The sequence below is a fragment of the Chironomus tepperi genome, unplaced genomic scaffold (assembly GCF_022539635.2).
Source record: "Chironomus tepperi strain 1889 unplaced genomic scaffold, CSIRO-AGI_Ctep_v1 contig_184, whole genome shotgun sequence".
NCBI classification, from domain to species: Eukaryota; Metazoa; Arthropoda; class Insecta; order Diptera; family Chironomidae; genus Chironomus; species Chironomus tepperi.
Window position 1 is genome coordinate 218,402 of NW_027226306.1, and position 24,276 is coordinate 242,677.

A 24,276-nucleotide genomic window follows, 5' to 3' on the forward strand; every position below is an offset into this window, starting at 1 on the left:
TAAACAAAACTGATCGTTGGATGTTGAATGTTTTTTATTAATGTAGAAAACATTGAAAAACACCAGACATTGTTGATGAAACATTGAAAACATCAAAAACATTGAATGAATGTTGATAAACATCAACAACATAGGTCAAAACATTGCAATCATATGTAAAAACATCAACAACTCAACAACAACATCAACAACTGCCTTAAAACATAAATTTTTAATGTTTCCAGCATCTTTTGCAATGTTTAACATGCATTGACTGTTGACTTTCTGTCTTGTGTTATTTCTTTCCCATGTTCGGTCGGCACTTTCAGTGTTACTTGATTCGCGAAACCCGCAAGTTGTATTTTCTCAACAAATCTCGTTTGGATTTTTGTTTGAAGGAAGAAAAAAGTTTAATTTTTTTTTGTTGTTTTTTTCTGTTTTTTTGCCATCCAAAAAAAATAATTTTTTTTATTTTGGTTGAACTGGAAAGAAAATTTTTTCGTTCTTCTTGTTGTTGGATATTCGAGAAGTTCTTGAAAAAAGAACAGAATCTTCTGATATGAAGAAGTTGTGTGAGTGGAATAAGAAGAATCATGAAGGCAAAATAAGAAGCAGTGAATTTTGAGTGTTTTAAAAAATTACATAAAATTGCAATTATTTTAATAAAAAGAAGTAAAGCATCTTCGGCAAAAAGTATATTTGAGACCAATTATGGATGATTTTCATAGTGGAATTTACTTAATGTAATTTTTTTGTGCAAAAAATATTTTTTTTTATGAGAATTGCATTACGTTGTGATTTTAATTGTCCTGGAAATTTCTTTTCATCATTATTATTGGAGAAACAGTGTTTTTATTTTTATTGGTGGGTAGTGACGTAACAGAAGAAATTTTGGTGCATGAAGTTTTGCATTGTGGTGTGCCTGCAGGAATTTTAAAATGGAAAATATTTAAATTGGAATTAAAATTCTTGTCGAGAATTTCGCGCGTAATGTTATGTAAAAAATATTTGGTGGATTTAAAGTTGAAAATTTGCAAATTTTGAATTTTTTTGAATTTTTCAAAATTTGATTTGAAATTCAAAAATTCAGAATTTTTGAGAAAGAATTGAAAATCTAAGAAATTAAATTAGAACAATTCAATGACAAGTCAATGTCCAATTGATGTTAATTTCTTACGTATTTAAGTCCACTCTGGGTGATTTGAACATTCAAACTTCATACAATTTTATTGATGTGATAAAGTGAAATTGTTAAGTAACGAATTGAAACCTGATTTGATATAAATTGACAAAATAATGATTGAAATGGATTAAAAGCAAGGACAGAGCAGTGAATTTTTAAAGTTGTGCAATTTATTTTACTTTAAAATGTGCAAATTCAAAATTTCAATTTTTTTAAAATAATTTGAAAAATTTAATTTATCTTTAAAAATAGTGGACTGATAAATTCTTAATCAATGAACTTAAAATAGACAAATTACATAAAAAGAACAAAATTTTCAACCGCATTTCAAGGTTTTGTGCTAAACGTGATTTTACTTGCTGAAACGTGATTTTATACGCTGATTGGAACTGAGAAAATAATTGAGAAAAATTTTGATGTGTCATAGGAAATTCAGCGCTTTCTGAGAAAATAAGTTAAAATTGTGTTTACCTTCAACAGATTTACTTATTATTCATTTTATTTGAGTATAAAAGATTATTTTTATATTTAACAGTTCAAGTTAAAAACGTAACATTATTGAAGGTCATATCAGTAACGAATTTTGCATCATTTTATATACAAAGCAAGAGTTAGTTTTGGAGATTTTTTGAAGTTCATTGAAAAATTGGATTAAAATTTAAAAAATATTGTGAAAAGTTAGAAGAACAGTGAATGAAAATTGAATAATTAAGTAAACTGTATAGTAAAAATCGTAAAATTTGTGATTTTTTTAAAGCTTTTAAAATTTTTTTCAATTAAAAAATCGAAAAATCACGATTTTAAAAATTTTGGTGAGAAAAGATCGTAAAATTTATAATTTTTATGTGAAAAATCTTAGAAATTACAATTTTTGATTTGAAAACAAAATTACAAAATTGTCAAATTCGCAAAGTTACAAAATTGTGAAAATTCAATTTATTTTTCATATTTTACGAAAAATGCCTATTTTTGGATTCTAATAAAATTTGATGTTTTTTTGTGAAGTTTGAAAATTTTTTTGTGCTAAAAATTGATTTTTTCAGATTGCAAAAAATTTGAAGTTCATTGAACAATTTTTGATTTTGATCAATTTAAATAGAATTAAGCCTCCAAAGAATCAGTTTTTGTTTTAAGATTCATTTTAAAATTTTTTGTTTAATTTTAAAACTCTCAGTTTCATTGAACAAATTTTCGATTAAAATTTGGAATTTTAAATTAAAATATTAAAATTTAAATTTTTCTATTAAGGTTGCTAATTTTTTGTTCAAATTATTCTCAATTTTAAATTGTCATGGCTATCTATTAATTTTGAGAAACATTTACAGATAAAATCTTCCAGCATTTAAAAGTTTCAATAAATATTACAAATCAGTTCTAATTCAAGTCTATTATTAAAAATCAAAATTCACCTGACTCTAAAAATATCAATGCAAATTTCGACCTAAAAATCCACACTTTTCCCATAAAATCATCAAATCAATGCAAAACTTCTGCTCAAAAATTCAAAGATTCTTAAAAAATTTTATGATCAACATATTTTTATTTTTTATCTCCACAGAACCATAAAAACAAATTAATTAATTCCAAAAAAAAGAAAGATTCGCAAAACAAGCCAAGAATCTTCTTAATAATCAAGACGGAATAATATGTGAAAGAAATTGAGATAATTTATTCAAAAAAAAACAGTGAAGCAGTGAAAAAAATATCAAAAAATAATAAAAAAAAAGAGAATTTAAGAAGAAAATTTATTGCAAAAAGAAGATTAAAGCATAAAGAAACGAGATTTGAAGTATTCAACATTTCGCGAACTAAAAGTTCAATAATTGTTCATTTTTTTTTCGGTGGAATTTAAACTTAAAAAATCCACACGAGCTGATCGAGTGAAAGAGATTTAAATTTGATAAAATAATAAAAAATTAAGCCCAGTGTCTTCAACGTTAAAAGAATAAGAATAAAATAATAAAAAAATCTACAAAAAAGGAAAATAGGTAAGTGTGCCTGCACGATTATTGATGTTCAGATAAAATGAGAGGAAAAAAATTTTTTTTTTGCTTTATCACATTCAATTTCCTGTACGAGCTTTTACTTCACATTAAATGTACACACACGTTCATGTTGAGAAGTATGTTCGAGGTCAAGAGGAAAAATCATTATTGATCTCACATTCGATGGTGATTACGAGTAGCAAAATTACTGTAGTAAAGAATATAAAACAGAGACATGATTCATGCTTGTTTGTTGGGTGACTATCGGGGTGTTGCATCATTTTGTGGGAATAATTTGACTTGTGCTTATTTACTTACTGTTGCCATGTTCCTATGTTGAGACTAGGTTGCAAAAAAGGCTTTCTATCTGACTCTGTTGTTGATTCAGTCACCTAGTTTGGACAAAATTCTCTGTCTGCACATTGACCTGTCAATTTGTCATAGCTGCTCTACATCAAGTAGCTTTTGGAGTTACTGAACGCCATTCCCTTGCGATTTGTGAGTGAAACCTAAATTTTCTTCTCTCGAGAGACAGATAAACCAAGCTACAAGTGGTAAAAATGTTATCAGTCATCTGAGCTGCCTGCCTCCTGTCTTCCAACATCTTTAACTATGTGATAGTGTTTTAAGAGCTATAATAATGATTAAATAGAATTGCGGCTTGATATCGCGATATTAAAAAATAGAAACAATTAGAATGATCGCGATCCTGACTGTTTTTCGAAATCCTGGCTCAGACACCAGCCAGTAGCGGGATTTTGATAGTCTTCCTTTGTGTTTCTTGCAGAAATAGTTAATGAGTAGTCTGAAAATGTTTGAAAAAATTCCAAAATTTTTGAGAAATTTGAAAAATATCCTTGCCGTCATTATAACCTTAAACAGGCAATTAGCATACTTTCATGATACAGAAAAACTTCTACAGTCCTTAAAAAAGGTCTCTTTACCTCCTAAAGAACTAGAAAACATGTTATTCAGCCTGATCATTCACTTGATCACACTTCTCTCCCAACAAATCCCCAAGTCATCTTGTCACCCACTTTACATTAACTTAACACAATCGACAACAAAAGAAATTTCCTTTCCATTTGATCTTACTTCACGTTCTTTCAAGGTCTAGTGGGAAAAATGTATATTGAGAGGGAAATCGCTTGATAGCTCTGTGAGAATTGTTACTTTCAGTAAAGATTATTTTTTTATGCTTTCTGAGTGGATGACCCTTGAGAAATATATTTTATGTATCAGGTCTTTCACAACTTTTAATGGGAAAATTTCTACTGATCGTAATTTTAATGAGGATATGAGATTGGAATCTGAATAAAAATATGTTATGCAAGTTTGTAGATCTTGATGTTGGATTTTTCGGGATTAATAGTTTTAGAAAATGGGAAGAAGGTTGGGGTTTGGGAGTCTGATTTGGATGAAATAGAATTTTAGGTGGCAAAATGCGGTGAATTGCAATTTTCGGCATTTAAATGGGTCAAAATCAATCTTAAAGGAGCTGTTAAGACAGCATCACATCTTATCGTTAGTATGGCGATGCAGCGGTGTTATAGCGAACCTGTTGTGCTGTTTAGGAACGTTCTGAGTAGTTGTTTGCATGTAAGTACTCGTTTTGGTCAAAATTTAGGCCAACTACATCGAAATATGACTTCATGTGTCTCCCAGCACCAGTCAGACTCTACAACAACCTCTGAATCATCACTTACAATAAACTAACACAAGTTGAGTCACTTCCACCAATTTATTCAAACTGCCACATTTATTATAATCTCATTCAATAGAAACATCTTTGATGATATCATTTTGATATCCAACAATATCAATAAATACTTCAAAAGATATCCGACATCTCAAAAAAATACATATCAGTGCTAATACCCGTCGAAAAATCTCATTGATAATATCAACTTACTTGCTATTTCAATCTTCAGTTTTTCCTCATATCTGTTAAACATCTGAGCAAATATTCACGAAGCGATAAAACAAAAGAAAAAGAAGAGGAAGAAAAAAATTGTTTAATCTTCGAGTTACTAATTTTTTCTGAAGGTGACAAGCAAGTGTCTACTTACAACATCTATTCATATTTGTGCTTGCTTCAATGTGTACACTTCTCACTTTTTTTTGTGCCGCACCAAGATGTGTTCATGATTGGGATTAAATTTTGATTTATTTGTCAATTCGGGTAGATAATGAGGAGTTTGACTAGATGCAGAGCTTGAAAGTGACTCAACTTAAGTCAGTCACCTCAAAATCTCAATTATCGAATCTATATAAAATTCGAATCGATTTCTAGCTCTGAATTGCAGTTCGATGCCTGATAAATGTTTTGTGATTATGTCAATAATTTTTGTGCTCAATTTTGCCGATGACCCAAGCACACAATATATATTCATATAAATAGGCGTGCTTATTGCTAAATAATGAGCAATTAAAGGGAAGTTTATTAACTAAATCCAGTGATGGGTAACCTGTGTGAAGTCAAAAATTCTTGGAAATGCTATGAATTGTATGTGGTATGGAATGAAATAATGCACTCTACTGCCTTAATCAATTAAAATTTCAAAAGAATATTTAATTTTAAATTCCTTTTTAAAAATTTTCACAAAACTTTTCAATTCTTACACAAATAAAGGACTATTATAATTTTTAATGGATTCTTTATACTCCATTTTCGTGCATTTACCTATAAAATTCCAACAAACAAAACAAAGAAATTGTCACGATTATTTAATAAAAAATTTAATTATCTTAAAATATTTTCTTACTTTAAATATTTTATTGAATTTTTCTTGGTCAATGACACTGAAAAATACAGAATCAATTTTCTATTTTCTTGAATGTGACTTTTCTCGTTTCAAGTATGATCGATTTTTCATGTCTAACAGACATTGATTTATAGAATATTCCAGCTATTCAGCCTTGCATTCATTGCACTACTCTATTTATCAATAAAAATCAATTAAAATTCTTATCAAAAGCAGATTCATACCAAATTAAAAATCCCTGAATTTTTTCCTGCTAATTAGTTCATCCAATCCAGTTTTATTGCTTTTCTTGCCTCATCATCCAGTCCAAAACAAGCAAGAAGAAATCAGCAAATTAGAATAAGACGAAGAAATGTTTGAAATATCAAAGCACTAAAGCAGCAAGAAGTAGGAATGAAAAAATCAAGTCTTTCTGCTCGTCCATAAAATTACTTAACTAGTTTATCTGACTTTTTCTATATAGCTGTTCAATATGAGCAAATCTTAAAATGATAAAAAACTAGTCAACAGCTTGTTTGGTTTCCTTCTTGTGATCTTTTTAATGGATTTGTTTTTAAAATTGTATCCTTTGATGGATTTCGAGCAGATTATTGAATATGAAATACTAAAAAAAAAAATTAAAAAAAAGGAATTTGAAAAGTTTAAAAAAAAATCATAAATTAAAAAAAAATTTGAAATTTCCAAAAAAAATTAAAATTTTTAAAAAATTTGAAAATTTCAAAAAAAAACTAAATTTGAAAAAAAAAAATAAAAACATCAATTTCAATAAAATTTTGCTAAACTTAACATTTTTTTAAAAATAGCTCACATTATAACTTCTCAATATTTTCTTTAATGAACACGATTTCTTAATTATTAAGTCACAATTTTCTATGTCGTTGTATGAATATTCATAATATTTACATGATAATCACTATTGTGTTAACTATTCTCTCGTATAATCTTTTTGTCATGTGTAGAATTAATCGCGAATGTCAAATCAATTATTTAGTTACTAAAGGTGTCACACAAAGAGAAAAATTTGAATTTTTTCAATGAAGTTTTAAAATAAATAAAAGAATTTAAATAAATTATAAAAAATAATTTTTGTAAGTTTCAAAATTTTAAAAAATATTTTAAAATTATTTTTTTTTTTTAATTTCAAATCTTAATTTTTATTTAACATTTGAAAAAATTAGAATTTTTAACATTTTTTTCTCAAAAGAAGTCTTTTAAAAATTATTTAAAACTCACTTTAGATATTTTCTAAATCCCTAGAATTTTAAGATTCTCAAGAAATTTTATATTTATAGCCCCCTAATTATATACAAACCAAAAATTTGTAAACAACCATTAAAAAAACTCAATAAAATTTGATCTTAAGCATATTCAGATTTTCGACAGATGAAATCAACCTGCTGTGCATTATTCTATCGAAAAACAAGAATTTTGTGAGATGGAGTGACAAGTGAATAATGATGGCTGATCGTTTTGATAAAGAAATTAAAATAAATATCATTTTTATTTGCTAGGATTATGTCATTGGGAATTAATATGGAAATTTATATTTTGATGTTAAGTGAGATTAAGCATCCTTGTGGAGAATTTTACTGAGAAATATTCTAATCTGATGGTTTGCAAATTTGAAGTTATTAATCACAAAAAATAGAAATTGAAATTGAAGATTAATTTTGAATTAAATTATGAAATGAAAATATAATTCAAAGTGTGTAAAAAAATATTTTGAGAGGAAGTTTAAAATTTAAAATCATTAAAATTTAAAAGTTTCATTAAGAAAAACTAAAATTTAAAGTTTATTTAAGATTTATTTTAAAAATTTTTTAAAACTTTATCATTTTTTTTATTTAAAATTCTAAAATCAATTTAAAATTGTGAAGAAAATTTAAAAACATGATTCAAAAGGAATTTAAATATTTATATACAATTTACAATAAATTTTAAAATTCTTAAAATTTACAATAATTCTCTTTTTTCAAATTTTTGTAAAGTTATTTCATATTTATTTATTTCAAAAATTTCATTGAAAATTCCAATTTTTTTCTGTTAAATAAGAACACATTTTTGAATTTAAAATAACAAAAAATTTAAATATATTTTACAAATAAATTGAAATATTTAGAAAAACCTTCAAATTAAGTTCAGTTTTAAATTAAATAATTTTTTAAATTTAAAAATAAAAAATTTCAAAAGTTTCAAATTAAATTATTTCAAAATTTTAAAAGACTGCATGAACATGCCAAAATACCAACCAGACAAGCCAATGAACTCATCAAAATGAATTTAAGTTCATTCAAATTTAATTCCTTTTTCAGACAATAAAATAAAAAAACTTTTAAAATATAATTTTCCCAACTTGAATTCTCACTTAATGCTAGAACTTCCACATAGTCTATGCTATAAAAAAAAACCCACAAATTTTCCTACCTCAAAAATAAAACTTTTTATATCTCCAGCAGCAAAAAATGAAAGAAATTAAATGAAATGTTATAACTTTTTTTTTTTTTAATTTTTTACATAAAAACACATTCGAAAAAGTAAAAAAATATGAAAATTATTGCATAATAAAACTGTTTTCCATTTTACAATAATTTTTGTGTATAATTACTTTTCATGCTTCTTTTCATAGCGCGTAGCTACCTAACAAGCTCAAAATATATCGTTCATTTACTTCCATTTCTTTCCTGTCTTGTTTGCAAATGAATTTAAAATCGACGACAATTTTTTGCTCATCAAAAATTCATCATCAAGTAGCTGTAAAAAAGAGCTGTTTAATTGAAGTGGAAGTAGAAGCAAAACTTTCGAGATTTGTTTTTTTGTCGTCGACCTTGCCAACTCTCAACTATCGTATTGGGTTGGTGATCTAATTCTTGGACACTTTCAGGTGAGTTTTTGAAACTTTAATATCTTTGCAATGGAAATAGATTTCGGAATGAAACAAAAAGCAGTTTATAGATCAAAATAGAAATATGTTTTCTGATGAGTTTAAATTTTCCATATGTCAAAGGAAAACTTTGTGGAAATTCGGGAAATCAAACTAAAGTCAAAAAAGATACGTCGATTTGGTTCAAACTCGCTTTTCTCTAAATTTTTCCACTGAGTAATACTGAATCTTTATCTTAAAATTTAGTACTTACATTAAACTTAAAAGTTCCGTAACTTTTAAAATTTTTCCTTGGAAAACTATCATGTGACGTAATTTTGAATTTTCCTTGTTCAACATTTGAAAAAAATGGAAAATCTCAATTTTCTCAGAAACTAAGCAATCAATTAAAAAACTAATTATGTAGTTTTATGCAGCATAATTGTAAGTAAATTTTGGCATATAAAGTTTTTGAAAACACGATACTTTTTCCGGACCCTCCGTACAGGCCCCAAGGGCAAGTTCAAATTAGGGAACTCTTTATATGCCAAAATTTACTTACAATTATGCTGCATAAAACTACATAATTAGTTTTTTAATTGATTGCTTAGTTTCTGAGAAAATTGAGATTTTCCATTTTTTTCAAATGTTGAACAAGGAAAATTCAAAATTACGTCACATGATAGTTTTCCAAGGAAAAATTTTAAAAGTTACGGAACTTTTAAGTTTAATGTAAGTACTAAATTTTAAGATAAAGATTCAGTATTACTCAGTGGAAAAATTTAGAGAAAAGCGAGTTTGAACCAAATCGACGTATCTTTTTCGACTTTAGTTTGATTTCCCGAATTTCCACAAAGTTTTCCTTTGACATATGGAAAATTTAAACTCATCAGAAAACATATTTCTATTTTGATTTATAAACTGCTTTTTGTTTCATTCCGAAATCTTTTTCCATTGCAAAGATATTAAAGTTTCAAAATCTCACCTGAAAGTGTCCAAGAATTAAGTCACCAACCCAATAATTCCATCCATTTGATTGTGTGTTCATTGTCAAGAAATAATCGCAAGATTTTTTTTTGAAACAATAGAAGAAGAAAACCTGAACGTGATCATGGATGATATTTGATATTTCGAGCAGGGGGGGGGGGGGGGACTTGAAGTCATGAATTTTATCACGTTTGTTTCATCTGTAAATGACCCAATTAGCTGGTGAATTTTTAATGTTAATATCTCATTAATTAGCATTTTAGACGTAATTTAATTTTTGTAAGAACAGGTGTAAACATTGTGGGGGACAAGTCTTTGTGATGTTTTTGATGCTCAGTCAAATTATGTTTGGTGTTGACTTTATGTCACTTAATGAAGTATTTTAAGTGGGTTGATGCTTAATAATATTAAATTTTAGAATATACCCAAAAATACAGCACAATTCTGATAATCACTAAAAATCCGACCCAAGACCGGTATGACTCTGACTTGGTGTACAATTATATTTAAATCCTGTACCATAACACGTCAAGTCAGCTTGATACCAGATGTTGGATTGATTAACCAACTTCTATGAATAATGTCAATTGATTGGTGAAGTTTAGAGTTTCAAACTTGACAGAATTAACCAGTCGTGGTGTTTTGATGTCAAATTAACGAAGAGTCCAACATTACAATGAACCTTACTTGTGCTTTCGGAGCATTCACTATCCTTTTAGTTTCATCTGAATCAGTGGATGATCTAAAACAAATTTATAATTTTAAGCAACTCAGCAAATACCTGATAAGATAAACATTTATTAGCAAATTGAAAATTCTTATACAAAGATTCAGCACTAAATTCAATTTGTTTGAGGAATTTGAATTGGCTCCAAAAACCAGGATGCTCTGCTTTGCCTATTTGTAAAAAAAATTCAAATTAGTTTAAATTTAGTCATTAAGTAAACAAGATGCTTAAAGTTATAAAGAAATCCCGAACGGCACCATGTGGTAAGTTCTATGGGGATTGGTTCATAGGACCAATATTTCGGACGGTTCTGTGAACCATAATTAGTTCCATGTAACCCTAGCGATTTAGTGGCTCTCTTCGGCTATTATAAAATTTCTTTGAATCACCTCAAGTCAAGTCTTAATTTTCTTAGTCCCTTCAAAAATACTCACTCTGATCTCAATCCTAAGAAATGTGTCGGGAACCAGTCCTGCATCGTATATGCCAAAAATGGAAATTCATCAGTTCCTTCAAACACCAATACTACTTGTCTTGACCATGTGATTCTGTATCGATTTCCAGCTCCAGGTGTGAAAACTCCTAAATTTGGTATAATAGCAACTTCTGTTTCTCGATTCCTTATAACTCTGATTATGTCAGCATTAAAGACAATCTCAAGCATTGGTATCCATACAAAATCGAATGGTGTCAATGCAATTCTGATTTCTTGGGCTGAATTCACTTCAACATGCATTCCAGGGTTGAAACCAGTTACGAAGTTGTAATCAGAACCTGCTTGTGTTATTCGTTCTGTAAAATTTGATAAGATATGAAAGCTACTTGTGTGGCTATTGATAAAATTAATTAAATTAAATTTCTCATACCCGAACTAAATCCAAAATTTCTTATACATCTTGTAAATTCTTGAATATTTTGCTCGATTCCACCAACAAAATCCCAGAAAAATTGATCGATACAGTCATTATCATTTAAGGCTAAATAATACAGCCTTGATGCTTCCCTCAAGAATCTCTCATCAATAGAATTAACTACATTATTCTCAAAATCAACATCACGTAAGCTCTGCATTGTTCCAAATGAATTACGATTTATGGTTCTGATTCTATTATCATAGAAGCTAAGAGAACCAAGAGCATTTAAGTCTGTAAAGGCACCAATTGGAATGGAACTAATTGAATTAGAATCAAAATAAAGCTGCGACAAGTGACGTTTGCCTTCAAACCATCGTGGATGAATACTACTTATATCGTTATAGTCAAGTGACAATGTCATTAAGTTTGGTAAATTCGTAAATGCATCTGGTGATATTTCACTAATCATGTTGATTCCAATATCAAGAACAAGAAGGTTTGGTGAATTTGCAAAGGAATTGGCTGGAATTTCCGTTATTTCATTATCAAACATAATTAAATACACAAGAGAACCCAAATTGCGGAACCACTGAGGATTGAATGTCCTAATGCTGCATGAAGCCAAGTACAGAATTTGAAGCTGTCCAAGGTTCTCAAAGGCATCACCTGGAATTTCTTGATTTAAATGATTATTATCCAAATCTAGAACCTCAAGATTGAATAAATTTCGGAACCATGCTGGATTTACTGTTGTTAGTTGTGCTCGGTACATGAACAACACTTTAAGGTTCCATAAATTCCTGAAAACTCCACTTGGGAAATTAGTTATTGGATTATGATCAAGGATGAGCTGCTCAAGGGCCAATTGATTCTCAAAAATATTTTCAGGCAAGGTTGTCAGCAAATTCCTTTCTAAATCAATTTCCACCAAGTGTCTATTGTGGATTAATAAATTTTCAGGAAGTCGTGGGATTCTGTTGTTATATAACCTCAAAATCTCCAAGTTCCTGCATCCTCTGAATGCATTTTCATGAACTTCCTCAATTCCTATACCAGCTAGCTGGATCAAAGTTGCGAATGGAAATTGAGAGCATATAATTTGAGGAACATTGCGACTTGATGACAAATATTGTCCATAAATGATGGTAACATAGGTATTGCTCATTCCAGGATAATGAGTTCCTTCAATTTGTGTAAAATTATCCCATCCATTTGGATTTTGAATGTTTAAGACACACGAATATCTTGGATCAGTTACAATCCAACTCAAGTTATATTCACATCTTATGGATTGAGATAATGAATATCCAACAAAAGCCAACAGCACAATTAACACTTTTAATTCCATCTGAATCGACTTAAAGTTCAGTGGCAACTGAAGCAATTAGTAGGAAGTAATAACCTTTAAGCATATAAACAATCTCAAATTTGTGTTATTAAAAAAAGTTCAGATAAGATAAAAAAAAATTTATTGGATTTTTAAAACAAAAGTTGCAGTCTTAATGCATTGGTTGTTATTAATTTGATATGAATTGTTCTATTGCTAATTGATGCTGATAAAGTGCTAAGTGCTGCATTGATTTTACAGACCATTGTTAATTTGCTGCAGGGATTTGGAGTGGTTCTAATGACCAAGATGCTCTGCTTTGCCTGTTTTGTAAAAATATAGATTTAATTTAGAATTCGATTAATTCGAATTCGATTAATTTAGAAATTAGTCATGAACTAGGCAAGATGCTCAAAGTTGTAAAGAAGCCCTAAATGGCACAATGAGGCAAGCTTTATTTCGACATAATAATGGGACGGAACCAGCCATTTGGGTGCCGTCAGGGTATCTTTACGTCATGCAATGATCATGATGACTAAACATTGCCTTAATGCGATTAAATCGCTCTATTCACTGACTAGAAAACTTATTAAATCCCCTCAACCTAAGTCCTGTATTTCCTAATCTCCAAAAAATACTCACTCTGATCTCAATCCCAAGAAATGTGTTGGGAACCAGTCCTGCATCGTATAAGCCAAAAACGGAAATTCGTCACTTCCCTCAAATACCAACACAACTTGTCTTGACCATGTGATTCTGTATCGATTACCAGCTCCAGGTATGAAAATTCCTGTATTTGGTATGGCAGCGACTTGTGTCTCTCGATTCCTAATAACTCTGATTATGTCAGCATCAAAGACAATCTCAAGCATTGGAATCCACACAAAATCGAAAGGTGTTAATGCAATTCTGATTTCTTGGTCTGAATTCACTTCAACATGCATTCCAGGGTTGAAACCAGTTACGAAGTTGTAATCAGAACCTGCTTCTGTTATTCTTTCTGTGAAATTTGATAAGATATGAAAGCTGCTTTGTGGCTATTGATAATATAAATTAAATATTTCGTACCAGCATTAAATCCAAAATTGCGTATACATCCTGTAAATTCTTGAATGTATTGCTCAATTCTATTGTTAAAGTCAAAGAATGCTCTATTAATGCAGAGATTTTGATTGATGTATATGAAGTAAAGATTTGTGGCTTCTCTCAAGAATCTCTCATCAATAGAATTAATTTGATTATTCTGTATATCGACAGTCCTCAAATTTTGCATTGTTCCAAAAGAACTGCGACTTATTGTCCTGATATTGTTCCTCCATAAGTTCAGGACGTTAAGTGAATGTAAGTCTGTGAAGATTCCATTTGGCAATGATGGAATAAAGTTAAAATCTAAATAAAGTTCAACTAGTTCCGTTTTTCCAATAAACCATCGTGGATGAAGACTGGTGACTGCATTATAGTCAATAGCCATGATCAGTAAATTGGGCAGATTGTCAAATGCACTTGCTGAAATTTGACTGATTTGATTGATTCCCAAGTCAAGTAGATAGAGATCAATCATGTTGTTGAACATATTATCCGGAATTGATGTTATTTCATTGCCGAACATGGTCAAATAAGCAAGATTTCGTGTATTTCGGAACCACTGAGAATCAATTGTTCTGATGCCGCATTGTGCCATGTACAGAACGGTAAGCTGATTAAGATTTTGGAATGCATCGCCAGGAATTGCTTGATTAAGAGGATTTAATGTCAAATCCAAAGTATCAAGGTTGATCAAATTTTGGAACCAAGCAGGATTAATAGTATTCAACTGTGTACGGTACAAAATCAGTGTTTTAAGGTTCCATAAACTCCTGAATACTCCACTAGGGAAAGTTGTTATTGGATTAAAATCAAGAAATAGAGCCTCAAGTGCCACCTGATTAGCCAACAGATTTTCAGGCAGAGTTGTAAGCAAATTCCTTTGTAAATCAAGTTCCTTCAAATGTCTATTGTGGACGAATAAGTTCTCTGGAAGTCTAGCAATTCTGTTGTTATATAATCTCAGCCAATCCAAATTTCTGCAGCCTCTGAATGAATTCTCATCAACATCCTCAATTTGTGAACTACTCAAGTCAATGTAAGTCACATGCGGGAATTGCGAGCAGATTATTTGAGGGACATTGCGACTTACTGACAAATATCTTGCAATAACTGTAGTCACAAAGACATTATTCATTCCAGGAAAATGTCGACCTCCAATTTGTGTAAAATTGTCCCATCCTTGTGGATTATCAAGGGCTAATGTACACGCGTAGCTACTATCACCTCCATACTGTCTTACATTATATTCACAATTAATTGATTGTGATAAGGTTGACCCAAAAATAGCAAATAATACAATTAATAATTTTATTTCCATCCTTACCGATTTATGGTTTATCGGTGACTGAAAAATGTAATAGAAAGTTATAAAATTTAAGGTAGCACAATCTGTAATTAAGCAATTAAGAGTTCTTTTTGATAAGATAAAGGTTTTATGTGCCAATTTGAGGAGTGTTATTGCAAAATAGGAAGGGCTGACTTAATGGATTAATTGGTCATAAGTTTAGTCAGGAAATGGTTTTAGGTGCTCAAAAATATGCGATAAATTCAGACTTCCGTGGCAATCTCAGGCAAGCAACTTTCCCGAGCGACACAAATGAAGAAGAGTCCACCATGGAGCTTCACAGGCTCCAATAGAGCTCTGTAATTGATACCAAATGGAAGACAATTCCATTATGGATGCATAAAAATAGCTATGTGACAGCGAAGCCTTAAATGCTCAGTGCAAGAGCCTTAAGTGCCCAGTAGTGGAGCCTAATGGCTGCAGATCCTCAAAAGCTCCATGTCAGAGTCTTCTTCTTATGTGCTGCTCGGGAATACTAAAAAAATACAATTCCATTTTTATTTCCGAAAACACTGCCTCTCTAGGCTTTATTAATTCACTTATACATCAATATTATCAATTTTCCGCAGGCATTTCTATTGGCTCCAAGAACCAGTTAGCTTGTGAACGTCTGTAAAATATAGAAAATTTCAATATTAGAGTCAATTCCAACTAAATTTTAAATGGACCTTTCACTTATTACGTTACGCAAAATTCTGTATTTTAAGACCCTCCACCTCTTTTTTTTGCAGAATGTCCCTTTCCTTCTAAAAAGCGAACGTAATAAGTGAACGACCCCCTAATAATACTCACGGTGATCTCAATCCAATCCAGCTAATTGGAACCCAATCCTCCATTGTGTAAGAAATGAATGGGAATGCATCAGTTCCTTCAAATACAGACACAACTTGTCTGAACCAAGTCACTCTAAATCTATTTCCACCACCTGGTTTAAATGCACCAAGATTTGGAACAATGGCAACTTGTGTATCATAATTTCTAAGAATCCTGACTGTCTCATTTGTGAACACGATTTCAACGATTGGAATCCATGCGACATTGAATGGAGTCAATGCAATGTTGATTTCCTGTTCAGAATTTACTTCAAGATGCATACCCGGGTGATATCCATTGACAAAGTTGTATGTTGTTCCCGGTTGTGTTGTTCTTTCTGTAAATAACAAATCATATTGATTAGATATCAAATTGCAATCTTCCTGCTTACTTTATTATGTCAGCACTTGAGTGGCTTTACGCCATTATCAAATTTATAATTAGAAATTTTTTATCAAAATTGTTTGTATTTCAAATAATCTTTAAATAACAAATTTGATTAGGAGATATTGGGGGATAGATGGAGTGTGGTAGGGTTTGGGGGATTAAGGATTGAGATTTGGATATACAATTTTAAGGAACAAGCTCAGAAGAGACACGGCTTAGTAGGAAACCCAAAAATTCAGCCTCAGGTTAACTAGACTCTGGGCTGAGGTCAGATTTTATTGAATTCGGTCAAGACCTAGGGTTACGTTGAAATGATGTAAGCTGTGCTTTCCAGGAAAATGTCAGTATAGTTAGTCCAGTTAAAGGGTGTCAGGATTATTGTATTAATCTTCCTGTTTTGTCGAAATTTGACAATTTGAAGCTGCTTTAGTTATACAACTCAATTTGCATAAATAGCAATCACTCTAGGCTTTGAACAAGGTCATGCAACTGTCTAAAGCTAAGAGTCAATAACGTTCATTGAGAGAACATTCAAATTGTACCAACTTGATTCTTATGACATCAGCATCATCAATTGCATCATAAATCGAAATATTTGGCTAAAGCAGCAATGCGTCGTCGTATTAATGACAAGACACAAAGCTGTCCTCCTTCACCCTGAAGGCTGGTCCGACGCTCTAACTACTTGACAAATGCGGCATTTTCGCTGCTAAATTCATCCCAATTTTCAAATTATACTCACCAATATTAAATCCAAAATTTCTAATGCAAGTTGCAAATCTTTGAATATTAGCTTGAATATTGGCACCAAAATCAAAGAAGAAGAAGTCCCCACAGACATTATCCGAGAAGTAGAAATAATACAAGCTTGTAAGTTCACTCAAAAATCTCTCATCAACAGAAGTGACTTGATTTCCATCTAAATCAAGTGTTCTCAAACGATTCAAATTTCCAAAGGAATTACGATTAATTGTTCTGATTTGATTGTCCCACAAGCCAAGTGACTGTAAATTGTTATTATCAGCAAAAGTTCCAATTGGAATTCCAGTGATTCGATTAAAATCGAGATAAACATAAATCAAGTTTGTCTTTCCAGCAAACCATTGTGGATGAATTCTTGTCAAACGATTTCTATCAAGATCTATTTCCATTAATTGTGGCAAGTTGTCAAATGCATTTGGTGACACTTCCGTGATTAAATTATCATAAAAGTCAATTCTGACTAAATTTGGTGAATTGACCAAGAAATTAGCTGGAACTGATGTCAATCGATTGCTGTACATGTACAAAAATAGAAGATGTGGCATGTTACGGAACCATTCTTGATCAAATGTCGTCAAACCAGTTCGAACTAGATAGAAAGTCTCAAGTTGAAGTAAATTTGCAAATGCATTTGAAGGAATTGTCTGATTAAATACGTTGTATGAAAGGTCAAGGTAATTAAGGTTGATCAGGTTGGCAAACCATCCTGGATTAATTGTTGGCAATGATCCAGCTCTCAAGAAGAGTGTTTGAAGGTTCCACAAGTTTCTGAAGATTCCCGTTGGCAAGTTTGTGAGTGGATTATTGTTAAGATCTAAAGCCTGGAGGGCAAGTTGATTAGCAAATAGATTCTCAGGGAAAGTTGTGAATAAATTGCTATCCAAGTCAATGTATGTTAAGTGTCTGTTGTGGATGAATAGATTTTCAGGTAGACTTGGGATTCTGTTGTAATATAATCTCAGCCAGTCCAAGTTCCTGCATCCTCTAAATGTATTTTCACCAACTTCTTGTAATTGAAGGAATGACATGTCAATGTAAGTTACATGTGGGAACTGCTGGCAAATAATTTCAGGAACATTAGGGGTCGATGATGTTAATGTATTTCGTACGATCGCTGTCACAAAAACATTATTCATTCCTGGATAATGGAAACCTTCAACTTGTGTAAAATTATTCCATCCATTTGGATTATCAATAGTCATATAGCATGTATATGACTGTCGACCATTAACTGTCCTCAACTCATAATCACAACTAACTCTTTGTGACACAGTGGAACCGATAAACGCGAACAGCACTAATAATATTTTTATTTCCATCTTTACTGATTTAACCTCCGTCAGTGACTGAAAATATTAAAACGAAAGTCTAAACTTTTAAACAAGTCAATTAATCAATCAAATTCTAAAACTTTCTGATAAGATAAATGCTTTATTGGTCTAAAGGAAAAAGTAGAAAAAATGCAGAAGCTGATAAAGCTTGATTAAAAAACCTTTAATTTTTTGCACTTCAAACTGCTTAATCTGCTTGAGGTATTTCAATTGGCTCCAAAAACCAGAATGCTCGACTTTGTCTAAAATATTCAAAATTAGGATCTAAACTACATTAAATCACATCCATAATACTCACTGTGATCCCAATCCAACCCATCCAATTGGAACCCAATCCTCCATTGTGTACGAAATGAATGGGAATGGATCATTTCCTTCAAAAACAGCAATAACTTGTCTGAACCATGAAACTCTGAATCTATTACCAGCACCAGGTGTAAATGATCCTCGATTTGGAACAATGGCAACTTGTGTCTCTTGATTTCTAATAATCCTGACTGTATCATTATTAAATACAATTTCAACCATTGGATTCCATACAACATTAAATGGCGTCAATGCTATGCTAGCTTCTATTTCTGTATTGACTTCTACATGTACACCTGGGAGATATCCCTGACTAAAGCTATATCCGCTACCAGCTTCTGTTGTTCTTTCTATCAAATTAGAGATTATTGATAAGATAAGGTTGTGCAGTAATTGTTTATAAAAATATTATGTCAGTATTCAAGTGCCTTTTACGTAAAGGAAATTGTTAAGATTAATTTTGAGATAGCTTTTTGACCCGAATGAAGGATTGAGGTTTGGGTGTATGCTTTAAACTGGTTGAATGGGTCCTGAATAGACCAAAATGGTAAATTGTTTCAAAATCTGGGGTCAGGATGGCGTGACTCTGAGATGGTAAAGCTTTGAGCCTTATTCAGCACCTAGTAAGTGTCACGTCGGCATAGGACTGCCCCTAATAGTCAAAAAGCATCCTTTCTTGACGCAGAAAGACAACGAATGTACCCAAAACCGGTTTCTGCGCCTGTTTGAGTTTTCGAGGATAACACATACTTTTGAAATGCCCAAAGTAGGGCCCTCCTCTGTTTAGCGACTATTCCTTAGTGAAACTGAATTTCCAGACCGACTCCCTAACAGGCAATGAGCCCACTTTTAGGTATAGTGAGGTATTTGTATTTCTATATCATAAAACCAGCCTCTTTGCCTCTTAGTGACCAGTAATTACAGTAGTACTTACCAGTCGTAAATCCAAAATTCCTTATGCAGGTCGAGAGTGTCCTAATATTTGCTTCAAGATTACCAGCAAAATCAAAGAACCAGATGTTTGCACATGCATTGCTAATGAAGTAGAAATAGTACAAATTTGTAGATTCTCTCAAAAATCTCTCATCGACAGAGTTAATTCCATTTCCATCCAAATCGAGTGAAACTAAATTACTCAAATCACCAAATGAATTTCTGTTGATCGTTCTGATCCTGTTGTTCCATAATCCTAGCTCAGTAAGGGCATTTACATTAGCAAAAGTTCCAACAGGAAGTGATGAAATTTGATTAAAGTCAAAATAAATTGAAGTTAATGCAGGTTTGTTTTCAAACCATCGTGGATGGACTGTCGTTATTGCATTACTTTCCAAACTTAAAACAACCAAGTCGGGCAAGTTATCAAAGGAACTTGGTGCAATATCACGAATTCGATTGCCTCCAAAGTCAACAGTCAAAAGTTCTGATGAACTAAGGAAAGCTTGTGCTGGAATTGAAGTCAACTGATTGCCGTACATGAACAAGTGCTTTAAATGCTTAGAATTTGAGAACCATAGCTGATTAAAGGTACTTATGCTGGTTCTGGCCAAATATAAAGTCTCAAGGCTAACTAAATTGTAGAACGCATCAGCTGGAACTGATTGAAGGTTTTGATTGAATGAGAAGTCAAGATCCAATAGGTTGAATAAATTTTGGAACCAAATTGTATTTATGGCAGTGAAGTTAGCACCTCTGAAGTGAAGATCACGTAGATTGAATAAATTCCTAAATACTCCATTTGGGAAGTTTGTAAGTGGATTATTGCTCAAATCTAGTGTCTCTAATGCCAGCTGGTTCACAAAAGTGTTTTCAGGCAACGTCGTCAATGCATTTCCTTCCAAGTCGATATATCTCAAATGTCTGTTGTAGAAAAATACATTTTCTGGTAATTGTGGAATTCTGTTGTTATATAATCTCAGCCAGTCCAAATTCCTGCAGCCTCTGAATGCATTTTCTCCAATTCCTTGAAGCTCTAAGTATGAATAGTCAATGTAAGTCACATGTGGGAACTGTTGGCAAATAACATCAGGAATATTAATCGTCGATGAACCTGTTGTATTTCTTATGATTGCTGTCACAAACACATTATTCATTCCTGGATAATGAAATCCTTCAACTTGTGTAAAATTATTCCATCCATTTGGATTATCAATGCTCATAAAACACGTATAGTGCTGACGATCATTAAGAGTCATCAAATCATAATCACATCTGACTCTTTGTGACACACAAGAACCGATAAACGCGAACAGCACCAGTAGCACTTTTATTTCCATCTTAACCTTTTTGAATTGCACAAATGACTGAAGACATTCAAGGAAAAGTCAACCTTTTTATGTGAAAGTGTCAATAAATAGAGAAATGCGTAATCACACGATAAGATAAATAATACATAAAAAGGTTTACCTAGAATGAATTCAGAATATTATCTCAAATTTGATAGCTATAATCGAGTATGATGCACGTGTTTGCAAAGGAAAGAAAATTTAAGTTTTATTACATTTCCTATTTCAGCCACAAAGTTAAACTTGGTGATTTTTGAAATTCTAGCAAATATTTATAAATAAATGATTGTAAAATAGTTTGGAATTGAGATTTAGGATTTAGATGGTCTTAGATGTTGATAATATCAACTTGATATGAATCTCCTTTCTTGTTAATGGTGATTTAGAGCTTTGGTTGGTTGATTCGGCACACTTCTTAGTGGTTTATCAATCCATAGTTAATAGTGATAAAGAAAAGCTCTAGAAATTGGTTTGTAACTAGATAACCGATTAATAATAACATGTAAAGCCGAGGAGTACTGGAGTGTTAGAGTACTGGAGTACCAGTTAAACTGAATTACCACCAAGTCAGTATTATGTCGGCTTGATGCCGGATTTTTGATCAATTAATCGATTTTTGCTATCTGGGGATACCTGTTATGTAAATAATCCTGGATGACAAATGACGTCGAATAGATCGAAAATGTGGCATAGGTTCAGCTTTTCGTCAATCAGACTGGATTCCAGTTTTACATTCCAGAATTTGCACTCAATAAATCGAAAAATAACGGACTTTCATAACAAAAATTTATTTAACAAAGCATAATATTTATATTTATACATAAGAGGCGCTTACTTATTACGTAATGCTCTTAGTGGGAGGGTATTGACAATATGTTACGACTCAATCAATGATAATTGTGGTGTAGAAAGAAGAAGAGGTGTCAATAAGTCGATTTTTTGCGTTACATAATAAGTGAACAGCCCATGCTGAATTTATTATAGACTAGTTATTGATATCATTCAAATTAGGCTTCTTGTGGATTTGGTCCTGGATTAGGTGGGTTTGGTCCTTGGTTTGGTGGAGGAATTCGAAGGGGCTCAATTATCCAGGTAGCTTGACTATGTCTAGAATATATCAAATAATTTATTAACAATTCATCGTACCCTAACAGACAAAGAGGCCACTTTTGGGTACCGGAATGGCATTCCTGTACCATTAAAGCATCCTCTTTGTCTGTTAGATGTAATAATAATAATATAAGTCAGTCTTACTCTGATCTCAATCCCATGAAATTAACTGGATAAAAGTCGCGCATTGTATAAGCAATAAATGGAAACTCATCATTTCCTTCAAAAATAGAAATAACGTTTCTGGTCCATGTAATTCTATAACTATTCCATGCATCAAGTCTGAAAAGGTTTTGATTTGGAACAACAGCAACATCTTCTTCTTGATTCCTGACAATTCTAATTAAGTCACTGCCAAAGACAATCTCAAGCATTGGATTCCAAATTATATTAAATCCAGTCAATGCAACTCGAGCTTCCTGTGATGAACTAATTTCAAGGAATGAGCCTGGATTCATTCCTTGTACGAAATTGTAATTGCTACCTGCTTCTGTTGTTCTCTCTAAAAAATAAGATAAGATTAAAATAATAAATGAAATCGTGACATATTCAGGTGTTTCTATTGACATTATCGGGACTTATTTTGATAACATTGTTGCTGAGAATTATCGCTCTAATAAGGCACTTGACCGATAGTCTTAAAATAATATTTATAGAAGTACAAGTAGCTAAATTGAGTTATATAATGGTACTTTGTTGATTATTTGGATAGGTCTGAATATAAGGTCACGTGAACTTGGTTTAATGATAATATAGACAGAGTAGCAAGTGGCTAATGAGAATGAGCTAATGGAGCAGCAACTAAGGAGCTGTTCCTCAAATATTCATTAACTTACCACTAACAAATCCAAAATTCCTTATGCATCTCTCAAAGGATCTTATGAAAACTTCAATACTGTTAGCAAAATCATAGTAGCTTCCAGTTCCGCAGACATTATCGTAGAAGTATAAATAAGTCAAACGTCTAGCATCTCTCAAAAAGCTCTCATCAACAGCATTAATTTGATTCTTTTCAATATTCAAATATCCTAAATTAATCGTAGATCCAAATGAGCTACGATGAATGGTTCTAATGTTATTTGTTCCTAAATCCAATGTTCTAAGGGCAGGAAGTTCTGAGAATATTCCAACTGGAACTGATGTGATTCGATTAGCGTTCAAATAAATTGCATCAAGGTGAGGTTTTCCATCAAACCAGCGTGGACTAAGTCTAGCGAGCTGATTATTTTCAAGACTTAAGGCTTGCAAATTTGGCATGTTTGAGAATGCATTCGGTGAAATTTCTCTAATATGATTACTACCGAAGTCAAGGACATAGATGCTTGGTGAATTGACGAATGGATTTGATGGAATTGTCTGCAAAATATTGTTACTCATGAATACATAGTGAAGACGTGCCATACTTTGGAACCATTCTGGATTCATAAATCTGATGTTGCTATAAGATAAATCGAAGCTCTCAAGGCTAACTAAACTACGGAATGCATCATTTGGAATGACTTGAGTTATATTATTATTGGACATGTCGAAATAGAACAAATTGAACAAACTATCGAACCATCTTGAATTTACAGCTGATATTCCCGTATTTCTAAGGTACAAAAACTCAAGATTCCACAAGTTTCTAAAGATTCCAGTTGGAAGATTAGCAATTGGATTATTATTGAGATCTAAAGCCTCTAAAGCCAATTGATTGGCAAATGTATTCTCAGGTAAAGTCGTCAACAAGTTCCTTTCCAAATCAATATAAGTCAAATGTCTGTTGTACATGAATACATTGTCAGGAAGACGTGCAATTCTGTTGTTATATAATCTCAACCAATCCAAATTTTTACATCCTCTAAATGCATTCTCATCAACATCCTCAATCTCCAAGTATGACAAGTCGATGAATGTTGCATGTGGAAATTGTGAGCATATAACTCGTGGAACATTTCTGGATATTGATCCTGTAGCATTTCTAACAATTGCAGTCACAAAAACATTATTCATTCCTGGATAATGAAATCCTTCAATTTGTGTAAAATTATCAAATCCATTTGGATTATTGATCTGCAAATTGCACATATATTGTGAATTTTGTCTCAATGCATAGTTACAACTTAGTGATTGTGACAATGCAGAACCAATAAAAGCAATAAGCACTATAAACACTTTAATATCCATCTCGACTGATTTTAGGCTCGA

The 24,276-nt window shown here is 31.5% G+C and overlaps 3 protein-coding genes and 1 long non-coding RNA gene across 4 annotated transcripts in view; 1 reads left to right on the top strand and 3 right to left on the bottom strand.

Moving 5' to 3' along the window:
• Nucleotides 1-328: 328 nt before the first annotated feature.
• Nucleotides 329-24,276, top strand: part of LOC139089635 (uncharacterized) — a 42,996-nt gene continuing 19,048 nt past the window's right edge. Inside the window, exons 1-2 of the long non-coding RNA XR_011544314.1 lie at nt 329-843; nt 2,721-3,150. This is a non-coding gene — a long non-coding RNA (uncharacterized lncRNA). The remainder of the gene's footprint in view (nt 844-2,720; nt 3,151-24,276) is intronic.
• LOC139089621 (protein artichoke-like) lies at nt 10,538-15,088 on the bottom strand. The gene is made up of 6 exons (XM_070639201.1): nt 13,736-15,088; nt 13,310-13,667; nt 12,945-12,990; nt 11,353-12,715; nt 10,921-11,278; nt 10,538-10,656 (listed from the first exon to the last, which is right to left on the bottom strand). The coding sequence occupies exons 1-6, from the start codon at nt 15,069-15,071 to the stop codon at nt 10,602-10,604; spliced, it is 3,516 nt and encodes a 1,171-aa protein (XP_070495302.1). The 5' UTR covers nt 15,072-15,088; the 3' UTR covers nt 10,538-10,601.
• Nucleotides 15,593-24,271, bottom strand: LOC139089625 (protein artichoke-like). Its single transcript, XM_070639207.1, has 6 exons — nt 22,926-24,271; nt 22,234-22,591; nt 18,472-18,499; nt 17,041-18,406; nt 15,891-16,248; nt 15,593-15,708 (listed from the first exon to the last, which is right to left on the bottom strand). Exons 1-6 carry the CDS (start codon nt 24,253-24,255, stop codon nt 15,654-15,656), a joined length of 3,495 nt encoding a protein of 1,164 aa, XP_070495308.1. The 5' UTR covers nt 24,256-24,271; the 3' UTR covers nt 15,593-15,653.
• On the bottom strand, nt 18,472-20,999 carry LOC139089634 (leucine-rich repeat-containing protein 15-like). Its single transcript, XM_070639216.1, has 3 exons — nt 19,632-20,999; nt 18,690-19,047; nt 18,472-18,633 (listed from the first exon to the last, which is right to left on the bottom strand). The coding sequence occupies exons 1-3, from the start codon at nt 20,968-20,970 to the stop codon at nt 18,579-18,581; spliced, it is 1,752 nt and encodes a 583-aa protein (XP_070495317.1). The 5' UTR covers nt 20,971-20,999; the 3' UTR covers nt 18,472-18,578.